This window comes from Schistocerca serialis, chromosome 1 (genome assembly GCF_023864345.2).
Source record: "Schistocerca serialis cubense isolate TAMUIC-IGC-003099 chromosome 1, iqSchSeri2.2, whole genome shotgun sequence".
NCBI classification, from domain to species: Eukaryota; Metazoa; Arthropoda; class Insecta; order Orthoptera; family Acrididae; genus Schistocerca; species Schistocerca serialis.
This window is the reverse complement of record NC_064638.1, coordinates 542,235,388-542,260,449: the sequence shown is the minus strand read 5'-3', so window position 1 is coordinate 542,260,449 and position 25,062 is coordinate 542,235,388. Positions and strand designations below refer to the sequence as shown.

The 25,062-nt window shown below is 37.0% G+C and overlaps 1 protein-coding gene across 1 annotated transcript in view; it reads left to right on the top strand.

The window, feature by feature from the left end:
* The window catches only part of LOC126475119 (myrosinase 1-like), a 186,388-nt gene that overhangs the window by 154,478 nt on the left and 6,848 nt on the right, over window positions 1-25,062 (top strand). The window contains exon 10 of the mRNA XM_050102713.1: window positions 8,635-8,775. Coding sequence (XP_049958670.1) covers window positions 8,635-8,775 — 141 coding nt within the window. The remainder of the gene's footprint in view (window positions 1-8,634; window positions 8,776-25,062) is intronic.

Sequence of the window (25,062 nt, the reverse complement as noted above, 5' to 3'; positions counted from 1 at the left end):
CATAAGACTGGCATAGGGAGAAAGTGGACGGGGAAAGAGGGAGTTTATGAAATAAAGTGTGGTGATAGTGAAATAAGTACACAGGGCAAACTGGAATAAATTTTAAAGTAAGGTTTTAACAGTTTAATAATAAAGAGAATGGCTCATTGGTGATGACAAGCATCCACTGGATAACATCACAGAGAGCTCCAGGCTATTTCATCTTATAGATAAAGGGTGATTGCTGTCAAATTTAGAGAGAGCTAACATTTTTCACTCTTTAAAAGAGAAATGCATTAGCATATTAATAAGAAAACTTAAGTGTCCAAAGGGCATTTCTGGGCTCACCTTAGTGATATCCCATTTGAGAAGCAACCAGAGCCGCAAAGTCTGAGGCATCTTGTCACAGTCCGGGTGGCTCCCCCCGTCGGAGGTTCGAGTCCTCTCTTAGGCATGGGTGTGTGTGTGTGTGTGTTGTACATAGCGTAAGTTATTTTAAGTTATATTAAGTAGTGCGTAAGCTTAGGGACCGATGACCTCAGTAGTTTGGTCCCATAAGACCTTACCACAAATTTCCAATTTCCAAGCAACCAGGAACATATTCTAATTAGCAGCATTATGTTTAATACATTCTGTTCTTCATTCTATATGGTTGCATACATTGTAACATAAGAGTACACATTGTAACATAAGTGTAGTAATGGTTTTTAGAATTTGCTGAACTTGAAATACCGGTATAATGTTCAAAGATTTTACAATAGACAGTAGAGTTGTTGGGGGCTTTGATACATGTGTCATAGGACAGTAGGCTACTATCTTAGGTATGTAAAAGCAGTTGCCTTTAGTTTATAACTGACCCATGTGAGAGTATGATGTGCCAGTATGAGATATTCAAGGAATAGTTTTCATGTTGACAATGCATGTTTACTGCTGGCTTTTCACTTTCAGTAACACCCAATGCCACAGTAGCTTTAAGGTATGTTATACTACACAGTGATATAAATATATACATAGTTGTCGGGACACATAGTACTGCAATGCATTGATTTGTATCCTTACAGCATTTGATAATGGGATAATACAGTCCTAAAATATGTTGTGGTAAATATATCACACATTTGCCAACTGGTACATAGCATTCTCAATACCGGGGCATGAGACAGTTGTACGATGGCTTTATAAAAATAAAAAGCCACTGCATCTTCTGCATATTTTGTAACAACTTTTTCCCTTGCATTGAAACGTCTATCAATGAAGTTTCCATACTGAAATGTACAAGTGCCATTTTCCACCCTGCAGTCCGTCCCTTTAGCTGAATGGTCAGTGTGTCCGATGATTGTGTGGATGACCCAGATTTTATTCCTGGTTGGAGGACTTATATGGGGTGCACTGAATCTTGTGAGGAAAACTGAGGAACTGCTCAACTGATTACTAACAGATCGAAAGTTGAAAAAACCCTTCAAGAGTAGTATGTTCACCACATATCCCTCCTCTGATGCCACCATTGGCAGAGAATAATAAGGCAGTCAGTTGACTTGATTAGCTCACGTAGGGCCACAATGCATAACTTTACTTTTTCTTCACCTTTGCAAGCAAAAGCTGTTGTCTCAGTTTATCAACGTAACTACACAACTGCGAACTGGCAGTTTCATCATATTTATTACAAGTACAGTAAATACAGCTCTAAAGCTCATGTGAAGTATCAACATAAACATATAAGTCCAATAGAGATTACTTGGTCAAAAAGACCCAGATTTTAAGTCCATCCAAGTGGCACGGGCAGGCAGGGTGTCATCCAGCAAATAGGTGCTCTCAGACCACAGTAGAGCTCTCAGTGACATTCGTATACTAAATGTTGACAACTCATTGGTAACTCAAAGACAACTCATTGTCATTTGGTTCATACACTCTCTCCCCCCTTTCCAATACACAACAAGTGATAGCCCACTGTCACACTCCAGTTCAGTGCATGTGATGCCTTTTGAAAGGTAGTGTGGTAATGCTGGTTTCCTCTGGCTGTGTTGGCGCCGTCTGTGACCCTTACCTGAACTATGTGGTGGTTATGCTGTTCATGTCTGCCAAGCAGGCAACCCTGCAGATATGACTGTATCCTGGGAGGTCACAATGCTCTGTACCACTGGGATATGTGGACTGTAGTCCGGGTGAATAAGGAACAGAATGAAAACTTCAGACCAATTCAAATGGTTATAAGCACTATGGGACTTAACATCTGAGATCATCAGTCCCCTAGACTTAGAACTACTTAAACCTAATTAACCTAAGGACATCACACACATCCATACCCGAAGCAGGATTCAAACCTGCGACCATAGCAGCAGCGCGGTTCCAGAATGAAGTGCCTAAAACCACTCAGCCACACCGGCCAGCAAAACTTCAGACATTTATTAATTATAAACATGGAGTTGATAAATGAAATAATCTTTCAAAATGAGGTTTATCTTACCACAAAGCCATCCACAATTTTACAATTAAGAAAGCATAGAATTAGTTACCAAAGTGATTTTAAGAAACCAGGCAAATCAGTGCAAAGAAAGTAGTATGAAATTTGTACAAACATCATACTACAACAAACTGTGCTGGGAGCTTCTTAGATGGAATTCTCAGAATACAAGATTCAATGCATAATTTCTGTATGGGCCATTAAAACAGATTAGATAAGGCATTAACTTTGGCCATCTGAAAAATAACAAATATTAGCGTTCACTGAATAATGATTACTTGCCAATGAGACAGTTTTTCCATCACTACTAAAAATAAAGTTTGCAGAGTGGAGTTTCTATGTAGTATAAAAGTTGACTTTAACTGTTTTTTCGGCAGTTATTATAAGACTGTTGGATCTGAAACGGTGTGTTAAATTTTGTATTATAACTCCAGCTGTTTCTTGTATGATGACTTTATATCATGCCCCATGAAATGATGTAGCATATACATAAATGATTGATGCTGCACATCTCATGGATAGCAGGCAAGAGAGACAAATAGTTTACAAATTATGAATCAGCATGTTTCAACAGAATCTCATTGGGATATCTGTGTCATTTGCAGAAAGGATAGTCGTCCCATTAGTTATTTTTTCTACTAAGTCATTTACATAAAGAATGAAGACAATGGCCCCGAGTACGACAATTGAGGACTTTCAGATCTGAGTCATTACCATAAAAATGGAGTTTTTTGTTCCTTTGCATCCTTTAATTTTATTTAAGTGGTTCATTAATGATCATGGAGATAAGAATGGATCCACCTGATGCTAGGTCTTAAATTCCATAATTATTTAGTTTCTGCAACAGAATATCACATTAGTTACAGAAAAAGCTTTAATAAGATCAAGGACTATCCCAGAAACATGTTTTTTATTGCCTACTGTACTTAGTATTTCAAATAGGAAGGCAAAACTAGCTTACTGGTTTGGAGTGCAGCAAGCTGGCTGACTACTGCTGGACCAAAAGCATGAATGCCAAATGTTCCACATAAATGGAAGTCAATAGCCAAGAAATTCAAACTAAACACACCAGTAGACACTCCACGTAGTAAAGACTTATGTAGTAAAACTACTGGCTATATATCATTTCCCATGACATGATGTAGCATATACATAAATGATTGATGCTGCACATCTCACGGATAGCAGGTAAGAGAGACAATTAAGCTTTGGGACATGCACCAAAGGATGACATCACCGTGTGGTACTAAATCACTTAAATCATTCCATTTTATAGCACTCACTGCCATACTCACAAAATATTTCTCTCAAAACCCAATTAATACACCAGAAAAACAGCAAACAAGTCAATGGTCTCAATTTTGTCTCTCTTCTCGCCTCTCATTGGTAAAGTATGGCTTCTGGCTACATGAAAAGTGTGCAAAAGTGAACCTAAAATTCATAAATGATAATTTCTTGTGGTGCTGCCAGGATTGTTTAAGGACCTGTTTAAGTGAAGAAAAGGCTGAACTCCAAAGTGAAGTAACTGCAAAAGAAACTGTTATTCAAATGCTGCAGAAAGAAATTGAATCCCTCAAGGATGACTTAGCTTTAGTAAATGAAAACAGCGAACTTAACGCCAAAAAGATTGTGTCTGCGGGGACTACATTAGCAGAAACGATGAAAATCTGTGGATGCAGGGTCCCATCAGCTCAGTAACTATTTCAAAAATATTACAAATTCAAGACAAAACATCGAAAAAGAAGAGAACAAAAATTACAAAGCCATTTTAATCCATGTTGGAACAAACTCCCTCCGAGGATACAGCAAAGAGGAAATTATTAACGAATGAAAAAATATAATCCGATCAGCCAGAAAAATTTACCCTGCTTCCAGGATAGTGATCAGCAGAATCATAAACAAGAGGTTGGTGAGTGACAGCTATATAAATCGAATTAATGAGTGTTGCAGAATTAATGAGTGTTGTGACAGAGTAAGTGCAATATTTATAAACTCAAGTAAGTTTTTGGGCAAGGAATGTCTAGCCAAGGATGGACTGCATCTAAACAAACTAGGATCGACGACCTTCAGCAAAATGTTTATGGATGTTTGTAAAACCATGAAAACTAAGGGAAACTAATATTCACTGGAGGGGATGTAAAATAAAAATGCCTGTTAGCTGAAAAGAAATCTGGTAAAGAGTGTTTAAGAAAGTGTACGCTTAATACCATTAAAACAAGCAAAAGTTCTTATTTCATGCACTGGAATATAAATGGCTTAAGTTCTAAATCTTCCAGCAGCCTAAGCCACAAACTCCATGAGTTACAAATTCTTCTCTCAGAATGTAAAAACATAAAAATTATTTGTTTAAATGGACACTGGCTTAGTTCTAATACAATAAATATTATAAATAAAATTGAAAACTTCGATGTTGCAACCAGCTATTGCAGGGAGAAAAAATCTCACATAGGTTGCTGCGTACTCCTGGACTCTTCTATAAGCTATGAAGTGAAAACAGATTTTCATTGTTTATATGAAGATTGCATATTCGAAAGTTGTTGCATAGAGCTTAAAGACCTTAATATTTTGATCATTTCAATTTATAGAATTCCAGAAAGGGCTTTAGTCACGCCATTCCTCTCTAAATTCCAGTGTTTGCTAGATAAACTAAAGAAGGAAAAGAAGAAAGAAATTTTAATAGCAGAAGATTTTAATATAAACACTGCAAATGACAATAAAGAATCAACAACATTTATTGATTCAATTAAAAAGTCTGGTTTTAAGCTAAATTTTTTGGAGTTCACCACAGAAAATATTCACTCAGCAACGTGCATCAACAACATTGTAACAAATTACTACTTTGGTAATGTACATAAATTCTGTCTAGACTTAGGACTTTCTGATCACTCAGCCTTATTTGTGTCACTGCCAAAAACTGATAAACATAATATAAGAAAAACATATATCAAAAGAAGTTTCAGTAAAGCAAATACTGAAATATTCTACGCAAAACTAAGTAAAGTGGTGTTTTGGGGATGGTGTTTCAACAAGTGATAACTTTAGTACATTCTTAAACAGTTCTCTTGAAGTGTTTATTGAAACTTTCCCACCAAGGTCATATTGCAACAAAACATTGAGCAAGATAAGATGGATCACACCAGGAACAAAAATATCAAGTGAGAGGAAAAGGAAGCTACGCAATCAACTGAAGTACAACAAAGATCCTGGTTTTGTAAAGTGTTAGAAACTATAAAACTATTTTTTAAAAGTTGTGGAAGCTTCAAAACAAATGGCAAATAACAAATTCATTCTAGGTCAGAAAAATAAAACAAGAGCTGTATGGTCTGTAATTAAGTCTGAATTAGGTGTCCAAAATCATAAACAAGACATTTTAGAAATCAAACTTAAAGAAAAATCGGTTGTAAATCCATCTCAAATATCTGAGTGCTTCAATGAGTACTTCATAAATGTAGCAAAATCTGTTTCAGACATGGCAAATTATGGGCAGAAAGTAAATGGTTTTGGGTTAAAAGGCAATACCAGTTAATGTCTCAAAAATTCAACACAGTCTCAGCAAAATTTGTTGAAAATGTCATACTCTCCTTAAAAGACAAAAACTCTGCTGGCTGGGATGGGATACCCACCAAAATAATAAAAAAAGGTTACAGCATAATAGCTCATCCTCTCTCTCTCATAATAAACAAATCCTCTGAAGAAGATTACTTCCCTGATCTCTTGAAATAAGCAGAAGTAAAACCATTGTTTAAAAAAAGGTTCAAAAGATGATATGGGAAATTATAGCCCCATCTCTATACTCCCTGTCATATCAAAAATATTTGAAAAAACTGCTGCTTTACAGATACAAAACTTCATCACACAGAATGATACCATTTCACACAACCAATTTGGCTTCCAACAAGGCAAAAACACAGTAGATGCGATAAATGAATTTATCAAAAAAATTACTTAATCACTAGATAGGAAAGCTAAGGTCACCTGTATATTCGGTGATCTTACAAAAGCACTTGACTCTGTAAAACATGCCCTGATGCTTTTCAAACTCAACAGGCATGGAATAAGGGATGTTGCTTTGGAATGGTTTGAATCATATCTCTTGGAGAGGAAACAAAGGGTAGTAATCACATCAAATGTAGCACATCACTTCTCCAAGTGGAAAACTGTGTCACAAGGTGTTCCTCAAGGCTTAATGCTTGGACCTATTTTATTCCTGTCCTATGTAAATGACTTGCCTCTCAATATAAATACGCATTTAACTTTGTTTGCAGATGATTCTTCTGCCCTAGTTGAAAATGAAAATTCTGGCAATATACCACAGAGTGTCATGAATACATTAAGTAAGCTGGAAACATGATTCAGTCAAAATGGCTTAAGGCTAAACATTTCAAAAAACCCACATGATGGGTTTTAAAACCAAACATTCAAAAACTGAAGAAACCGTGTCATTCACAACAATTAAAAAATAGAAGAACTTGACTCAGTCTGGTTCCTGGGAATAAACTTAGACAGAACTTCGAGTTGGAATTCTCATATAGAATACCTAGCAAATAAATTAAGCAGTCTTGCATTTGAAATGGAAATTTTAGCCTGAGCCTCTGATATGGCCACCAGGAAAATAGCACATTATAGCTACTTTGAATCGGTTATTCAATATGGAATAATTCATTGGGGAAACTTGGGAAATGTTACGCGAATTTTAAAGTTGCAAAAAAGAATCATTCGCAACATATGCTCTGCACAGCCGAGGGCATCATGTCGACCATTATTTAAAAACCTAAAAATATTAACTGTCCCCTCTTTATACATCTTTGAGGTGGTTTTTTTTCCTATGCCCCAGAGCTGATCTATTAAAAAAAATCATTTTGAGCACTCATATGACACAAGACATAAAGAGAACTTTATGCTCACCTCTCATCACTTAAAACTGCATGCTCAGACTCCTTAGTATATAGCCATGAAAATTCACAACACAATAGAAGTGTGTGACATAATGAATATGAAGATAAATATTTTAAAAAGCAAGTTGCATGATTTTCTAATTGAAAAATGCTACTACTCTGTGGAAGATTATATGAAAGTGAAGTGATACTTTGAGCTGGACCGCTAAAATGGAATAAAAATTTATGATAGTTATAGTAGATGTAAATACTGTAAGTTTGACAAATTGCAAGTAAGTAAACGCTCCACAAAGTATTATTGTAAATGTGACAAAATTTTGAATAGGAAAATTGTAACCTTGACATGTCTCCTGTACATCTGACATATGTTCTGAAATTGTGTATGTTATGAGATGAATAAAACACATTTCACATTTCAAAGATCATCCCATTGGCTATGCAAACTGACATGTTGCTGACCTATGAGCAGTAGATAAGCACTGCCATGATGCCCAGTGGCCCTATTCTAGCTAGACTTATTTTAAAAATGTTGTACTCTTTTAAACAAAATTCTTTCACATAAAGCTGACAAGCATTTCCTATTGAACTGAACAAGCGAGTGCTTCTTCATTCCTTGTCAATGAACATCTCATGGCAGGAAAGGCAGCCCCATAACAGCTAGAGAATAAAAGAAGTGACTATTTGACATCCTGAGCTGAAGCTAAGATGATGTATTACTGCGAGAATGTGCAAAATAAACCAACCCAAAAAGTCTCTAAAGGAAACTGACTTTCTGCCCCTGAAGTAGACAGATTTGTGTATTGTGTGTAACATCAATTTTTTGAAAAAAATATTGCAGACATAAACAGTTTCTAAAATATAACATCATCATTACATATGATTTTGTGAGTTATGCAAAATATTATAGTACAATTTGCCACCACCCTGTCAACTAATCAGAAAATAATACATTGAAGAAGATGGAAAAGTTGGCTAATGTTAATCCAGATGGCAGAATCACAATAGTAACACTGTCCATAACTACAAGTATTTTGCATGTTTATTTTATGCCATTATAACTATTATTAAGTATAATTTTACTTCACTTAATTTCTTCCATTTTCCATTTTGAATCCTATTTGTGAGTATGACCTGTAGTTTCAACTCTCATTCCCTAGTAATTCTTTATGATTTGGTGTACATTCCTTTTAAAGAAAACAATGTTTTCTATTAAACATTAAAAATGTTTGTCAGCTTCCCTTAACATTTGCAGTATTTCTACGGGTGAAAACAGTAACATATTTTTATTTATATATGAAGATAGTGCCCTGGGGTCTCAACAAATTGCTGAACTGGATCAAGAATGAATATGACAATCCACCTGTGATGATAACTGAGAATGGCTTTTCTACAACTGGAGAAGAAGGGCTGCATGACACACAAAGGATCAACTATTTCATTGTATGTATAAAATTTCACTCTCTCAGCAGTTTACTATTCTCTGTAGTTGCTTGTATTTATTACAAACCAACACAAAATTTCACTTTGTATCAAATAATAATAATCTGTGTGACAGTATTTTTGTTCACAATAGCCATCACTGCAAGCTTCTGTTATTTTTGTTTACATGTACTAATGACAAACAACTGTGCTGGGTTGCATGCACTGTACTTACAGCCTGAAGCAACATATAATTGTATTGGAAACACCTGATTTAAGCCATGACACAGAAACAGGAAAAAAGTAAAAATCTAGCTTCTATAACTACAATTTTAATGTAGCAGGCACTTCAGACTCTGACAGGAATGTAATATTATGAAGTTTGGGAATTAAGATGCCGGACACTTGCTATAACTCTTTATTGAAAAAACTTACACAAGTGAAATATTGTCCTCTTCAATGTAGTCCCCTCACTGATCCCTGCAGTGCGCCATGTGAATTTTCCACTTTTGGAAGCTGTACTGTAAGCCTCTCCCCGATGTTATTCAATCTGTATATTGAGCAAGCAGTAAAGGAAACAAAAGAAAAATTTGGAGTAGGTATTAAAATCCATGGAGAAGAAATAAAAACTTTGAGGTTCGCCGATGACATTGTAATTCTGGCAGAGACAGCAAAGGACTTGGAAGAGCAGTTGAATGGAATGGATGGTGTCTTGAAGGGAGGATATAAGGTGAACATCAACAAAAGCAAAACGAGGATAATGGAATGTAGTCGAGTTAAGTCGGGTGATGCTGAGGGTATTAGATTAGGAAATGAGACACTTAAAGTAGTAAAGGAGTTTTGCTATTTGGGGAGCAAAATAACTGATGATGGACGAAGTAGAGAGGATATAAAATGTAGACTGGCAATGGCAAGGAAAGCGTTTCTGAAGAAGAGAAATTTGTTAACATCGAGTATAGATTTAAGTGTCAGGAAGTTATTTCTGAAAGTATTTGTATGGAGTGTAGCCATGTATGGAAGTGAAACATGGATGGTAAATAATTTGGACAAGAAGAGAATAGAAGCTTTTGAAATGTGGTGCTACAGAAGAATGCTGAAGATTAGATGGGTAGCTCACATAACTAATGAGGAAGTATTGAATAGGATTGGGGAGAAGAGAAGTTTGTGGCACAACTTGACCAGAAGAAGGGATCGGTTGGTAGGACATGTTCTGAGGCATCAAGGGATCACCAATTTAGTATTGGAGGGCAGCGTGGAGGGTAAAAATCATAGGGGGAGACCAAGAGATGAATACACTAAGCAGATTCATAAGGATGTAGGTTGCAGTAGGTACTGGGAGATGAAGAAGCTTGCACAGGATAGAGTAGCATGGAGAGCTGCATCAAACCAGTCTCAGGACTGAAGACCACAACAACAACAACACTGTAAGTCTTTCCCTGCTATGCTGTTGAGGATAAAATGCCAACCTTAAATGTGAGAGGAGGGAAGCATTTTAATTACCACTGATGCTGAGTGGGAAAAAATATACAGTTTCTCCAGTCCTGACTATAGTTGGACAGTGGTAGTAGTGAATTCTCAATCTACCATGAATTCTCAATCTACCATTGGAGGATCAACTTAATAGTTTGGGCATCCACCATTCACAAGTACAAAAACGAAGGAAAACTAGAAAATTTCCATCACAGATAATGAAAAGTCACATAGTAACTTACTTGCTCCATATGATATCCTTGGAAGCTGTTGCTTCAGAAAGTCCTCAAATTCTATGTTGCTATTGTAATAATCTTTAGATAAAACACGGAGTATAACACTTTTGCATCAAATTTTAAACTTGTCTGGCTGTGAGCCTTCTTAGAATCAGGTCATGTGCCTAGCTCTGTTGGAATTATTCTACACTCTAAAGTGGAACAATGTATTAACAAATTCCTCACAAAACTTTGAAAATTCACCATAGAAGCTTATGAGATCTTGAAACAATTTTATGGTGATCAAGTCTATCTCATACACAAGTTTTCAAGTGGGTTAAGAGGTTCAATGATGGTAGGGGAGATGTTGAACATGATCCAAAACTGGGCCATCCTTCCATTTCGAAATCTAAAGAGAATCTGGAGGTCACTAGAATTGTTTGGGCTGCCCGACCATTCAAGAAATTTTAGAACTTGCCCATATCAATAAGAAAATTGTCAACAAATTTTGCTCAATGATCTGGGCATGATAGAGGTTTGTGCTCAAGTGGTGCCAAGAATCCTCAAAAATGAGAAAAAGCAACATCGAGAGGATTGTTGTGCTGACATTCTTGAAAATACTGAAAATGATTCTGATTATCTCAGTGAAGTAATTACATGCCATGAAACATGGATATTCCAAACTGATTCAGAGACTACATGACAATTCGTGCATTGGAAGAGCCCTCAGTCACATAGGAAGATGAAAGCATCATGACCAAATCAAAATTCAAAGCATTGATGATTGTTTTCTTCAATATGCGAGGTGTTATCCGTATTGATTGGGTGCCTGAAGGTCAGACTGTCAATCAAGCTTGTTATGTAACTATTCTGAAGACCGTTCATGAATGTGTGTGATGAAGGAGACCAGATCTGTGGAAGAATTGCTCATGGAATCTTCACCAGGACAATGCACTGGCGCATAATACAAGTTCTCTGAAGAGGTTTTTGGCAAGCAACAATATATCAGTGACTTGCCTGGCCTAGCAGCATGCGATTTCTTCCTCACCCAAAACTGAAGTCTGCGCTCAAATGAACCAGGTTCGAGTCTGTCGATGCAGTAAAGGAAAGAGTGATGAGTCTGTTTGAAATGGGACTACCTCCCCATTCCTGTCTGAAATTCATTCCTTATTCAACATTCTCTGAAGAGGTCATTTTAGCTCAAATTTTTAACTTTGTGGACTTAATACTGTTATATCTATACCCAGTTTCAGTAGTAAACTGCTCTTTAAAATAATTACTACTAATGAGTTTACTGTCTCACATTAAATTTCACATTAATATACTACCTGACTTATATTAGCAATTAATGGGAATAAGCCATTTGTTAATAATGCAACTTTGAAATTTTGTAATATATTGCACCACATATTCTTGAAAATTTATCACTCCCCCGTTTCTGAAAAGCTACAATGTTTATTCATTATGATTATTTTAAATGTCCACTCCTGGTAGCTGACTGGTCGGCATGACAGATTGTCATACCTGTTGGCCTGGGTTCGATTCCTGGCTGGTTCAGAGATTTTCTCCACTCAGGTACTGGCTGTTGTGTTGTCCATATCATCTTCATTTCATCCCCATCAACATGCAAGTCTCCGAAGTAGCATTAACTGGAAATACTTGCATCAGGGAAACGGTCTAGCCGAATGGAGGCCCTAGCCACACAGCATTTCCATTTCCATTATTTAAAATAAGAGCTCTACTTGAGAGCAAATTAAAAAAGTGTTAATAACATCTCATTCAAAGTAATTTGTTTATAATTAACTAAAACGTAATTTAAATTGTTGTACTGCAAAATTCATTGAAATTTATATGTTGCAGCTGTAATGTAGCAGTCTTGGATTGTGTATAGGAGTATGCAATACACATTTTTTAGTGTATTGCTTGATACACTGTATAAAATGTTGTGTTATTGTATGATTTAATTTGACATCAATTACTCATTATTTAAAATTATTTGGAACAATAGAGGATTATATGTGGACTGGTGCTAAACAAATCATATCATTAACAAAACAATGATTAACAGTGATGGAAGTAAAGTATTTATCAGTTTATATTCATTTAGCACAAAATTTTCAAATTTAAAAGTATAGTAACTCAATTATTTAACAGTCATTTTTGTATTAAATTTACTTTTTGAAAATTCAGAAAGTCAGCATAAATAGCCAAACTGTTTAGTAATGTATAACATAATGTAATTAGTCATTTGGAGCATAAAAATGTGACTTTATTCCTGGCATGCATATAAATGTAAGTAGTTGAAATAATCAAGTAATTTAGCTGAAATTTACATATTTTACAACTGACTGTCTACAGTTAAAATTTTATTAGAAAAGCAAGTTATTAAATGACACAAACCGCATAAACAACTTTCCACCTTATTGGAAACCGAACTGTTAATTTTCTGTGAAAATGTATTTTTTCTATACAGTTTTATAAGATGTATGAGTGCCTATAAGATAATATTATGAATTGATATTTTACTGTATAAGGAGCATTGTAGGGCCAAAGCAGTTGTTAGTTATGGATTGTGTCATAGGAGTTTTTAATGAGAGTGCAAGTTTTGGTTAGTTGGAAAGAATAAATGAAGAAAATGTGTCAGTGTATTAGTGTTGGATCATTTTATTTTTAAAAGTTAACCTACAGGCATTGTTAAAAAATTCAGCATTATCCAAAAATGCAATGTCCTAGTACATCTGCCAACCAAAGGTGAACAACACAAACATCTCTGAACTCTTTAAGATAAGTAATGTTTACCGCTCAAAAACATCAATGATTAGTAAACTCCTCAATTAATTGTTGAGGAAAATGCAGTCTGTAAATAGAAATTGGCACCAAATCCTTATGTTCTATTGGAGAGAAGGGACATTTCATGGTGCACTCACAGACATTTAAGCAACCATTTTTCCCACACTCCATACGCAAATGGAATAGGAAGAGTCATTAATACGTGTTCCAATGGGAGGTACCCTCTACCATAATTCCACAGTGTTTTACAGATGTTTATCTATTTTTTAGATGTAGAAGTACAAATATGTTTTGCTATGAAATCAATGGAAAAATGAGCTGTTTGAAGACAAAGCATAGCAATTTTGTGATTACATCAAGAGAAAAATTCATTACAGGAAAACTAAGAAATTATGAGTCAGAACTGCTAGCCAGTAACTATCTACAGGAGGAAAGTATTGTGAGAAAAAAAGTGTTGACTCTGACCTAGTTTCCTCTTTACTCTTCCCCAACTTGCCCTCTCTCCTTCCTGAGGAAGGAGCAAATAGTTCTGAAAGATAGGGTAGTGTTGTTATTTTTTCTTTTTATGCATGTATTCTGGCAGTACTAAATATCTTGTGAACCCACTGCTGTGCAGAAGAAAAGCTGCTCCTCCCCATTTGTATTAATAGCCACTTCTACCTTCTATTGGAAGCTTCGCTCCTGGAAATGATATACGTACAGCCATGACAATAGTCGTGTGTGTTTAAAGGCACTGCTGCTTGGCAAGCAGGTAATGGGAAATTGCTATACTTGAATTGTGGATTCGACATTTCTGCATGTTAAATGGAAGTTTGATGATTATCTTTGCATCAGAGTATATAATTCCACTTGGAACATTACCCAAGGGAGCAAAGTCTACATGAAAATTATTTTTATGTCTTATATTGTGACTGTGCAAAGTCAGCATTAGAATTCCAAGATTCGTAAAGAAATCTGTGCAAGGGATACAACAATGTACTTTACACAGTATTTTTACTGCTCCCTTCTGCTGAATAAATAGTTTATTTACTTTAGGTGCACTGCCTCAGAAGAGAATTTCATAATACAGCAGGAAGATCAACTTAATATGTTAACTCTCTTCTCTTTAGGTCACCACAAGAAAAGAAACTTCCAAAAGAAAAATACACTGAATGGAGCCTCTTAATTGGTTTATCTATGTGTCAACTCCATTTTAACTTTTTTTTCAGATGGATCCCAAGAAGTTTTAACACAGTGTTTCATTTAGTATCTAACCATTAACGTCCATTTCTAGTGCTAACTTGTATTTTTTGCTTATATGAAACTGGATATTATGAATCTTCAAGAACTGTTTTCTGTACTATTTATTTATTCATCCATCTTTAAGCATTTGCATATAATGTATGGTGTTATTAGTAATTTAAAATGGCTTTTATACACTAGGCTTGACAACTTGATGAACTTGTTGATATTGTATGGTACAGGCACAACAAATTATCAATTAAAATATGCATGATCAAGTGATGAAATGATATACAAAGGCGTATTGGTAATGCATTAATAATCACAAACATGTGGAACAATACATCATTCATATTCAGTAAATCAGACTACTTTTTAATACTTTTCAGATACCTTAGATATGTAAAAAACTTGTCACAGAACTTTTTGTGAGGCACACATGAAGGTAATGTATTATACAGGTTTATACATACCAGGTATCCCTGCTAAGTGTCACCAGGTGTGTTTTATCTGATGTTTCAGCAGAGACTTGCAATCTCATTTTTGCATTGTGTAGCTGGAATCACCCAAAAAAAGCAAAAAAAAAAAAAAAAACTGATAATCATGTCTTTCATACAATTCTCATTGCCAATGGAAAGCATTGATTTGATTGTTATTACAGACTAAACTATTTTTAAAGTGAAATTTTACATGCTCATTTGATGCAGCAGCCCCAGTTAGATATTTGTTTCATTAATATGCGTTAAAAAGGACAGTAAAATGAGAAGAATATCCACTACTCGGGCAATGACTGAGCAGCACTGCTGCACAGTGGGAGTAGTCACTGTGAGCCTTGGCACTCCAATCACTCCTAGAGTACTGATTATTCTTCATGTTTTATTGTCCCTGTTAATAAATATCTATAGAACAAATATCACACTCTAAACTGCTCTATCATATGGGCAAGTAAAACTCCATTTTAAAAAACATTTTGCTTGTAACGGGCATTCAAATTAAAACCAGTCACTAGTGTCAAGTAACGGTAACAATTTTACTAACTCAAAAATGTAGTTATACACGGTACACATACTCAAAAACAGTCACCAAAACTGTTGGCACATTTATTCCATCGCAACATTAGCTGGTCGATTCCATCCTTGAAGAAGCTAGTAGGCTGCTGTCGGATCCAGGCCAGGACCCAGTAACACACTTTGTTGTCCATTGCAAATCAATGTCCATGATAATTTTTTTAGAAGTCCAAACACATGAAAGACACTTGGTGAAAGGTCAGAACTGTACAGTAGATGTTCCAGCATTTCCCCCCAAAACTGCTGCAATGTCATCTTCACTGCATTGACCGTGTGTGGGTGGGCATTATCATGCTGGAGGATAATGCCATAGGACAACATGCCTCGGAGTTTCAACTTGATGGCTCATCTAAGGTTCTGTAAAGTGGCTTGATAAAACTGGGCATTGATGGTGGTTCCCCATTCCAGGAACTTGACAAGCAGTGGGCGCTTGTGGTAAGAAAGGGAGGACACCATGACCTTACCAGAACTGGAGTACATGGCCTTTGATTTCTTTGGAGAGGGTGAAGTCGCATGTTTCCACTCCTTGCTCTGACCGTTGCTTTCCGGTTCAAAATGGTGACACCATGTTTTGTCATCTGCAACAATACGCAACAGAAAGCTGTACTCCTCCTCATGATAATGTTTCAGATGACGCAAAGACAGCACCATTCGAGTATTGCACTCTTCAGCAGTCAGTTGGTGCGAAACCCACTGTCACACAGATTTATCGAACATTCAAGTGTTGACGCATTATGGCGTGAGCAGTGCCAATGCTAACATCCAGTAACCAATGGATCTCATCCACAGTGATTCTGCAGTTGTCCAAGACTAAAGCATTCACTTTTGCAACCATTTCCAGCATGATGACACAATGAGCCTGGCCAGCAGAAGCATTGTCTGTCAGTGACTCGCGTACTTCAAGGAATCGTTTGCGCCATTCCACAACACTTGAGCAACTCAGATTGTACTCATCATACACAGCCTTCATCTATTGATAAATTTCATGGCCACCAACTCCCTCCACCTCCAAAAATTGAATCACTACTCGTTGTTCCCACTTACTCGCCTGCATGTTCGATAGTGGACAATAACTTGTGTGACCACCTTCTCTTTGATGTGAAACGACACTGGTGCTATGCAACATCAAATGGTGCACACACGTCAGTCTCTCTACCAATTGATGGCGCCACCATACATGCAGTTACATGGTGCCACTTTACGTGTAAGGCAAAGGTAGGCTCACTGGCCATGTTTCATTTAATTGAACCTCATAATTCAACAGTTGTATCTTCAATGCTTGATGAGTATTTTATTGATGTGCTGACTGCCTTAGGCTATACATATGAAAGTTTACTTTATATATAAAAGACAACTGCATGCACAGAGAGAGGGGGCTGTTGGTATATATAACTCTCCAAAACAGGAACCACATATATTTTAGTTCCTGAAATTCCAGACATGCAAAATAAATTATTTCTAGGATAATTCTGTCACAAAATAATGTCACATCTTAGATGGTAATGACAGAAAGTATAATAAGAACTAAAGAAATGTTCTTCAGATACCAGTACACATGTCTTAAAGATGCACTCAGTGTGAACACTGGATAAAATGAAAATTATGTTTAGCATCTTTAATAAGTAATGATTAATAGATAGTACATTAGTTGCAAACTAAGTATTCAATTACTAAAGGTATTCTTTGGTACTTAGCTTCAGTTTGATCATATCGTTCTTGTAATTTATGCAACCTCTGTCATATGCATAATGGACAGATTTACATGGCATGTTACAAGGCAGGTCATTTACAAATATAAGGAAATATCAACTGTGCAAGCACTAATCCTTGAGGAATATCTGAAGAGTAGCACTCAGAAACTGTCACTGTTGACTGTTGCAGCATATGATTTGTTTTTGGTTTCTGAGGAAGGAGTTCGTATAGGAGAGTTTCAAGTTCTTAATATCATCACATCATAGTTTCGCGAGTGATATTTTATGGTTTATGGAATCAACTATCATGGCTTCAACATGCCATTTTGAGTCAAAATATGCTCCCAAAAAAGAAATAGTATTTTCTATAACCTTGACCCTTGACAGTTTGCAACTGAAACCATATTGACACTTAATAAGGGTGGTATTATTTGACAAGCACGTGTCTTCATGGGCAAGTGCTCTACCAACTGAGCTACCCAAGCACGACTCACGCCCCATCCTCACAGCTTTACTTCCGCCAGTACCTCGCCTCCTACCTTCCAAACTTTACAGAAGCTCTTCTGCTAACCTTGCAGAACTAGCGCTCCTGAAAGAAAGGATACTGCGGAGACATGGCTTAGTCACAGCCTGGGGGATGTTTCCAGAATGAGATTTTTACTCTGCAGCGGAGAGCACTTGCTCGCGAAAGGCAAAGGTCCGAAGTTTGAGTCTTGGTCTGGCACACAGTTTTAATCTGCCAGGAAGTTTCATATCAGTGCACACTCCGCTGCAGAGTGAAAATCTCATTCTGGAAACATCCCCCAGGCTGTGGCTAAGCCATGTCTCCACAGTATCCTTTCTTTCAGGAGTGCTGGTTCTGCAAGGTTAGCAGGAGAGCTTCTGTAAAGTTTGGAAGGTAGGAGGCGAGGTACTGGTGGAAGTAAAGCTGTGAGGACGGGGCGTGAGTCGTGCTTGGGTTGCTCAATTGGTAGAGCACTTGCCCACGAAAGGTAAAGGTCTGAAGTTCGAGTCTCGGTCCAGCACACAGTTTTAAGCTGCCAGGAAGTTTCAAGAGTGTTTTTTGCCCACCAAAAAAATTGAGGAATCTTGACCTTAGGAAATGTGCTCCATAAAAGATTCCACGCAAATGTGGGCTGTATTATATAGGGCACACATGTTGAACAGTGTAGGAATATTGTGTTGAACACTGTCATCATACATGCCTAGGCCACCCTAATAAATCAGTCTAGTGGAGCATTGCCTGAACTTGGAGCATCAAATGTTTTAAGACTTAAGTTTCATCCCCATTGTTGTAATTATGGGACTGTGTTTTTAAGGCAGCCATACATATCATACAGCAGACAATCTTACCAATAGGGATGCAGGTTTCAGTTAAGTGCCATCTAGAATCCAGCACTGGCTGTCATTAAACTAAAACAAGAGAAACAATATCTTCTGATTTATGACCCAGTGCACCACACTGCAGATATTTAATTCAGCTTTTAACCACAGGAGCATCCAGCAGCACAGTCGTTGCCCACATCACAAGCACAGAAAGCCTTTCTGTGGCTTCTGGACAGGGGCACTATGAGTGCTGTTTTCATCCAGCTGTGAGCACCTTTTCATACATGCATACTTCCTGCTCCTAACCTGATAAAGTTTGATGCCACCAGATAATTATCATCAGTCGCATGTTGCAGCAGTGACAACAGCAACTATCACTGCCTGAAGCTGTTGAATAGTTGCCTCAGTGAAATATTGCACAAGGCTATCTGGTGGAAAACCCAAGGAGTGTATTCACAAGATATTTAGTACTGCCAGAAGACATGTATAAAAAAATAACAACACTATCTTATCTATCTTATCTTTCAAAATTATTAGCTGCTTCCTCAGGAAGGAGAAGAAACTAAGACAGAGTCACCACTTTTTTCTCTCACAATCCTTTCCTCCTGTAGATAGTTATTGGCTAGCAGTTCTGACTCTTTATGTATTACTTTTCCCATTGTGAATTTTTCTCTTCATGTAATCACAAAATTGCTATGCTTTGTCTTCAAACAGCTCATTTTTCCATTGATTTCATAGCAAAACATATTTGTACTTCTACTTCTACAAAATGGATAAATATCTGTAAAACACTGTGGAATTATGGTAGAGGGTACGTCCCATTGGAGGGTACTTGCCATTGGAACCCATATTAATGTTTCTTCCCAATCCATTTGTGTGTGGAGTGTGGGAAGAATGGTTGCTTAAATGTCTGTGAGTGCACCATGAAATGTCCCTACTCTCCAATAGAACATAAGGATTTGGTGCCAATTTCTATTTACAGACTACATTTTCCTCAACAATTAATTGAGGAGTTTACTAATCATTGTAATCATTGATGTTTTTGAGCGGTAAACATTACTTATCTTAAAGAGTTCAGAGGTGATTGAATTGTTCACTTTTGGTTGGCAGATGTACTAGGACATTGCATTTTTGGATAATGCTGAATTTTTTAACAATGCCTGTAGGTTAACTTTTAAAAATAAAATGATCCAACACTAATACACTGACACATTTTCTTCATTTATTCTTTCCAACTAACCAAAACTTGCACTCTCATTAAAAACTCCTATGACACAATCCATAACTAACACCTGCTTTGGCCCTACAATGCTCCTTATACAGTAAAATATCAATTCATAATATTATCTTATAGGTACTCATACATTGTATAAAACTGTATAGAAAAAATACATTTTCACAGAAAATTAACAGTTCGGTTTCCAATAAGGTGGGAAGTTGTTTATGCGATTTGTGTCATTTAATAACTTGCTTTTCTAATAAAATTTTAACTGTAGACAGTCAGTTGTAAAATATGTAAATTTCAACTAAATTACTTGATTATTTCAACTACTTACATTTATATGCATGCCAGGAATAAAGTCACATTTTTATGCTCCAAATGACTATTTACATTATGTTATACATTACTAAACAGTTTGGATTTTTATGCTGACTTTATGAATTTTCAAAAAGTTAATTTAATACAAAAATGACTGTTAAATAATTGAGTTACTATACTTTTAAATTTGAAAATTTTGTGCTAAATGAATATAAACTGATAAATACTTTACTTCCATCACTGTTAATAATTGTTTTGTTAATGATATGATGTGTTTAGCACCAGTCCATATATAATCCTCCAATGTTCCAAATAATTTTAAAAAATGATGTCAAATTAAATCATACAATAACACAACATTTGATACCGTGTTCAAGTAATACACTAAAAACTGTGTATTGCGTACTCGTATACACAATTCAAGGCTGTTACATTACAGCTGTAACAAGTCTAATCTTATTGTCATGGTCCCCATGGCATTAAAATATGGAGTTGAAATATATTTTTGGATTCTTCATTAATTCTGGATCTTGAAATTTTGTAAGTACGTTTTTCCATGATAGTTAGCATCTATCTTCAAGCATCCACTAGTTCAGTTATTTCAGCACCTCCATGACCTCCTCCCATAGTTCAAACAAACCTGTGACCACACCACATCTCTTCCTGTTAATGTGACTTGCTGTTGTTACGTAGTGAACCTACCCATCATCACTAGCAAAAAAGTGTTTAAATCACCTGGAGAAAATCTGCAATGTATTTCTGAAACCTTCCACTTGCAGATTCGCATAATTTGCAGTCAACACTGCCCTGGATTGTAGGGGCAATCATGGCCACACCAGTAGTTACTCATGGATATTCGATTACTGCTCACATGTATGTAGTTATTAGTAGATTGTACTTATGGTTGTTTTGTCCACAAAGCACTGACAGAGGAAAAAATGAAACCAAAATTTTAATTTGCTTTGCTGTGGAGTACTATGGAGACACACATATATTAAAACAACAGAGATTCATTGGTCGTTGAACATTTATCATCCACTTAGGAATATAACTATTAAATATTTTACTGATCCTTAAATAAATAAACCTTGGATACAAATTCCTTTGTGCATAATATTACAAGATACTTTTAATTTATAACAGTGAGGTTCTCCTTTTCTTTTTAATCAAAAATCTTTATGTATCTATACTACTACATAGAGACAAGATGTCTTAAAACTGTTACAAAAAATATCTAAAAGTTCTTCACTGATTTACTTCAAATATTTACTCGATGCTCCATTTAACCTTTCAAATGGACAAAGGCTGTATGTATTTTTTTATATATATAATAAACTAGTGAAACTGGCAGATGTTGCCCTGCTTATGTCTATCTATTTACCTTGAACAGATTAAAAATGACCTTTAAGTCATCCACTTTTACACTGTTGATTGCAGATTTGAAATCATAGGCCAAACAGTTGTGCTCTTGTAATCCAGCAATAAATTTCTGATGTGTTGCTGCAATAAATGTGCATCATTCACCAATCTCTTCCTCCACATTTTCCATGAGATGAATTTGCAAAAACTGTGGATCTTATCCAGATACTGGAAGAAGTGTACCAATCTGATGGCACAGTTATCCTTGAACTTTGAGCACGGACAGAAATTACCATACTTCACAATATTTGTCATTCCAAACAATGTCATTCAAAAGCATGAGTTGTATTTCTGAATATGCTATAGAAAGTGTTTGGCCTCCCGAGTAGCTCCAGTCACACAAATTAAAGTGGTTCTTGGGGCTCAGCCAGTGGTGGTAAAAATTGAGTTGCTATTGGAGCAACATATGCCACCCATTTCTTTTTGAAACTTCGAAGTGCAACAGTTAAAACACAAAATAGTCATTGAATCAATGTCAGCACTGTAATGCATTCTGTAACTGTAATCTTTATCATAACTGAACATTGCTTTCCTGAGTGTGATTTTTGCTCCGGATTGACTCTGCCATGCACATTCAGCTTCACATCCTGCATTCACAGGCTTTCAACTCATTCATCTTGCTCTTCAAATGTTTAGATGTTTTAGCAGCTCTATTGGCTGACTGTTGCCGTGCATGTCTGGTTTGTCTGACAATATTTCATTTTTTGGGTGGCATTTCAAATGTGCTCTATCGCCATATAATGACGAGTTACAGCAACGGGGAGAGCATAAAAACATTCTCCAAGAAAAAATACAGATATGTGTCAACTTTCTTGGTAATCAGAAAATAGTGTCGAAGTTATTAATCTGAAACGAATATACCAACATCCATTTTTATACATAAAGATAAATGAAGATGTAATATATAAAAGGGAAACTTTAGTAAAACTATCAAAAAGTCCTTGACCAATTTATTTCAGATTTTACACAACATGCTGATAACCATTTGGACATACATAGCCTTTTTTTCCGAACAACAGTGTATAGGTTTACCTGTTAAAACGTACTGCAAGAAAAATAATGTTGTACTGACATGAGCTGTGAAAATGTGCCATTTCATTTTTTTTCTTACAGCCAGTTTTAGCTACATTATCAGGGCATTTAAAGCATTAGACAAATTGTTTCTCCCATTTGTGTTCTTTCTTTTCATATATAATTTCAGACAAAAATTGTATATTCAACAATGTGCTGATTTTGTTTTTCTTCCTCATGGTCCATTTTAATGGTAAACAGGAAAGCTGTATTTATAGCTTATCAGCTTAAGGATTAGAATATTGCCACAGAGTCTGAATCATCCAAAACTTAACCATCCAACCCACTCACAGTCTAACACTATGTGAAATACTGCCATTTAAGCTACTGTTTCCTCACAGATCCATCAGCTGGAGAGGTTTCTCTCTTATCTCATATACCAAATATCCCAGCAATTTACTCACTCATTTTATGCAAATTCCATTTCCAGTCACGATTTCATTTGCAGTAACAATAAACAAGATTTGAAGTCAGAGAGGGGGGTGGGGGGGGTTTAAGGAAGTGGAGATAGATAGGAAGAAAGAAGAGACAATCAGACAGAGAGGTTGGTGGGGGGAGGGGGGGGGGGGGTTGAAGAGATTACAACATTCATCCAATTCCCAAACAAACTTATTTAGCAACTGTGAAATATTGCCAGATCCACTAGTTTTATATTATACTTTTTACCATGCTTGCAAACAGTCTTTTGGTTTGCTTTCCTTTATTTTTGTTCCATTTTCCAAGTAAATTATCTTTGGGTTCACTGCTGTGCTGTATTGGCAACTTCTGTAACTCTATTTTATAGGATCATTCAAAGGGCAAAACTTCTTCCTCTGTTAAAAGCAGCTCCTGATAGTGCACTCTCAGGCTGTTACAGATTTAAAGAAAAAATTTAGAATCTTGTTTATACATCAGATACAGAGATGCTGAGTTGCAGATAGGCAGAACGAAATGTGGGGAGGGGGAGGAATAGCAGGGATCCAAACAGTACAGTGCCGTTTCTGGAAGCATACAGGAACGAGATGGAGAGAGAGTAGGATAGCTAGGAGCAGTCAGAAGGCTCGATGGAGGGCATGGGGGTTAGCAGAAAAGGAGAGAAGTAAAAAGATGGTGGGTGTCTTCGTGGAATAGAGGGCTGTGTAGTGCTAGGATGGGAACAGGGAAGGAGTTAGATGGGTGGGGTGAGGACAATGACTAACAATGGCTGAGGACAGGAGGGTTATGGGAATGTAGGATATATTGCAGGGAGAGGTCCCACTTGTGCAGGTCAACAAAGATGGTGTTGGTTGGAAGGATCCAGATGGCACAAGCTGTAAAGCAGTCACTGAAATGAAGAATGTCATCTTGGGCAGGGTACTCAGCAACAGGTTTGTGCAGCTGTTTCTTGGCCACAGTTTGTCGATGACCATTCATGTGGACTGACAGCTTGTTTGTTATCATACCCATGTAGAATAAAGCACAGTGGTTGCAACTTAGCTTGGAGATAACATGATTGGTTTCACAGTTAGCCCTGCGTTTGATGGGATAGGTGATGCTTGTGACCGGACTGGAGTAGGTGGTAGTGGGAGGATGTATGGGACAAGTGTTGCATCTAGCCCTATTATACGGATATGAGCCAAGAGGCAACGTGTTGGGAGCAGGGTTTGTGTAGGGATTGACGACAATATTTTGTAGGTTTGCTGGGTGGCACAATACCTCTGTGGGAAGGGTAGGAAGGACAGTGGATAGGACATTCCTCATTTCAGGGCATGATGACTGGTAGTCAAAACCCTGGCATCCAATGTGATTCAAATGGTCCAGTCCTGGATCGTACTGAGTCATGAGGGCAATACTCCTCTGAGGCTGGATGGTGGGACTTTGCAAAGTGGGTGACAGGAGATATAAGGCATGGGAGGTTTGTTTCTGTACAAGGTTGGAGGGCAATTATGGTCTGTGAAGACCTCAGTGGACCCTCGGTATATTTTGATAGGGATCGCTCATCACTGCAGATGTGACAGACATTGGGGGGATTCTAGGCTGTACGGAAGGGACTTCTTAGCATGGAATGGTTGGCAGGGCATGATGACTGGTAGTCAAAACCCTGGCATCCAATGTGATTCAAATGGTCCAGTCCTGGATCGTACTGAGTCATGAGGGCAATACTCCTCTGAGGCTGGATGGTGGGACTTTGCAAAGTGGGTGACAGGAGATATAAGGCATGGGAGGTTTGTTTCTGTACAAGGTTGGAGGGCAATTATGGTCTGTGAAGACCTCAGTGGACCCTCGGTATATTTTGATAGGGATCGCTCATCACTGCAGATGTGACAGACATTGGGGGGATTCTAGGCTGTACGGAAGGGACTTCTTAGCATGGAATGGTTGGCAGGGCATGATGACTGGTAGTCAAAACCCTGGCATCCAATGTGATTCAAATGGTCCAGTCCTGGATCGTACTGAGTCATGAGGGCAATACTCCTCTGAGGCTGGATGGTGGGACTTTGCAAAGTGGGTGACAGGAGATATAAGGCATGGGAGGTTTG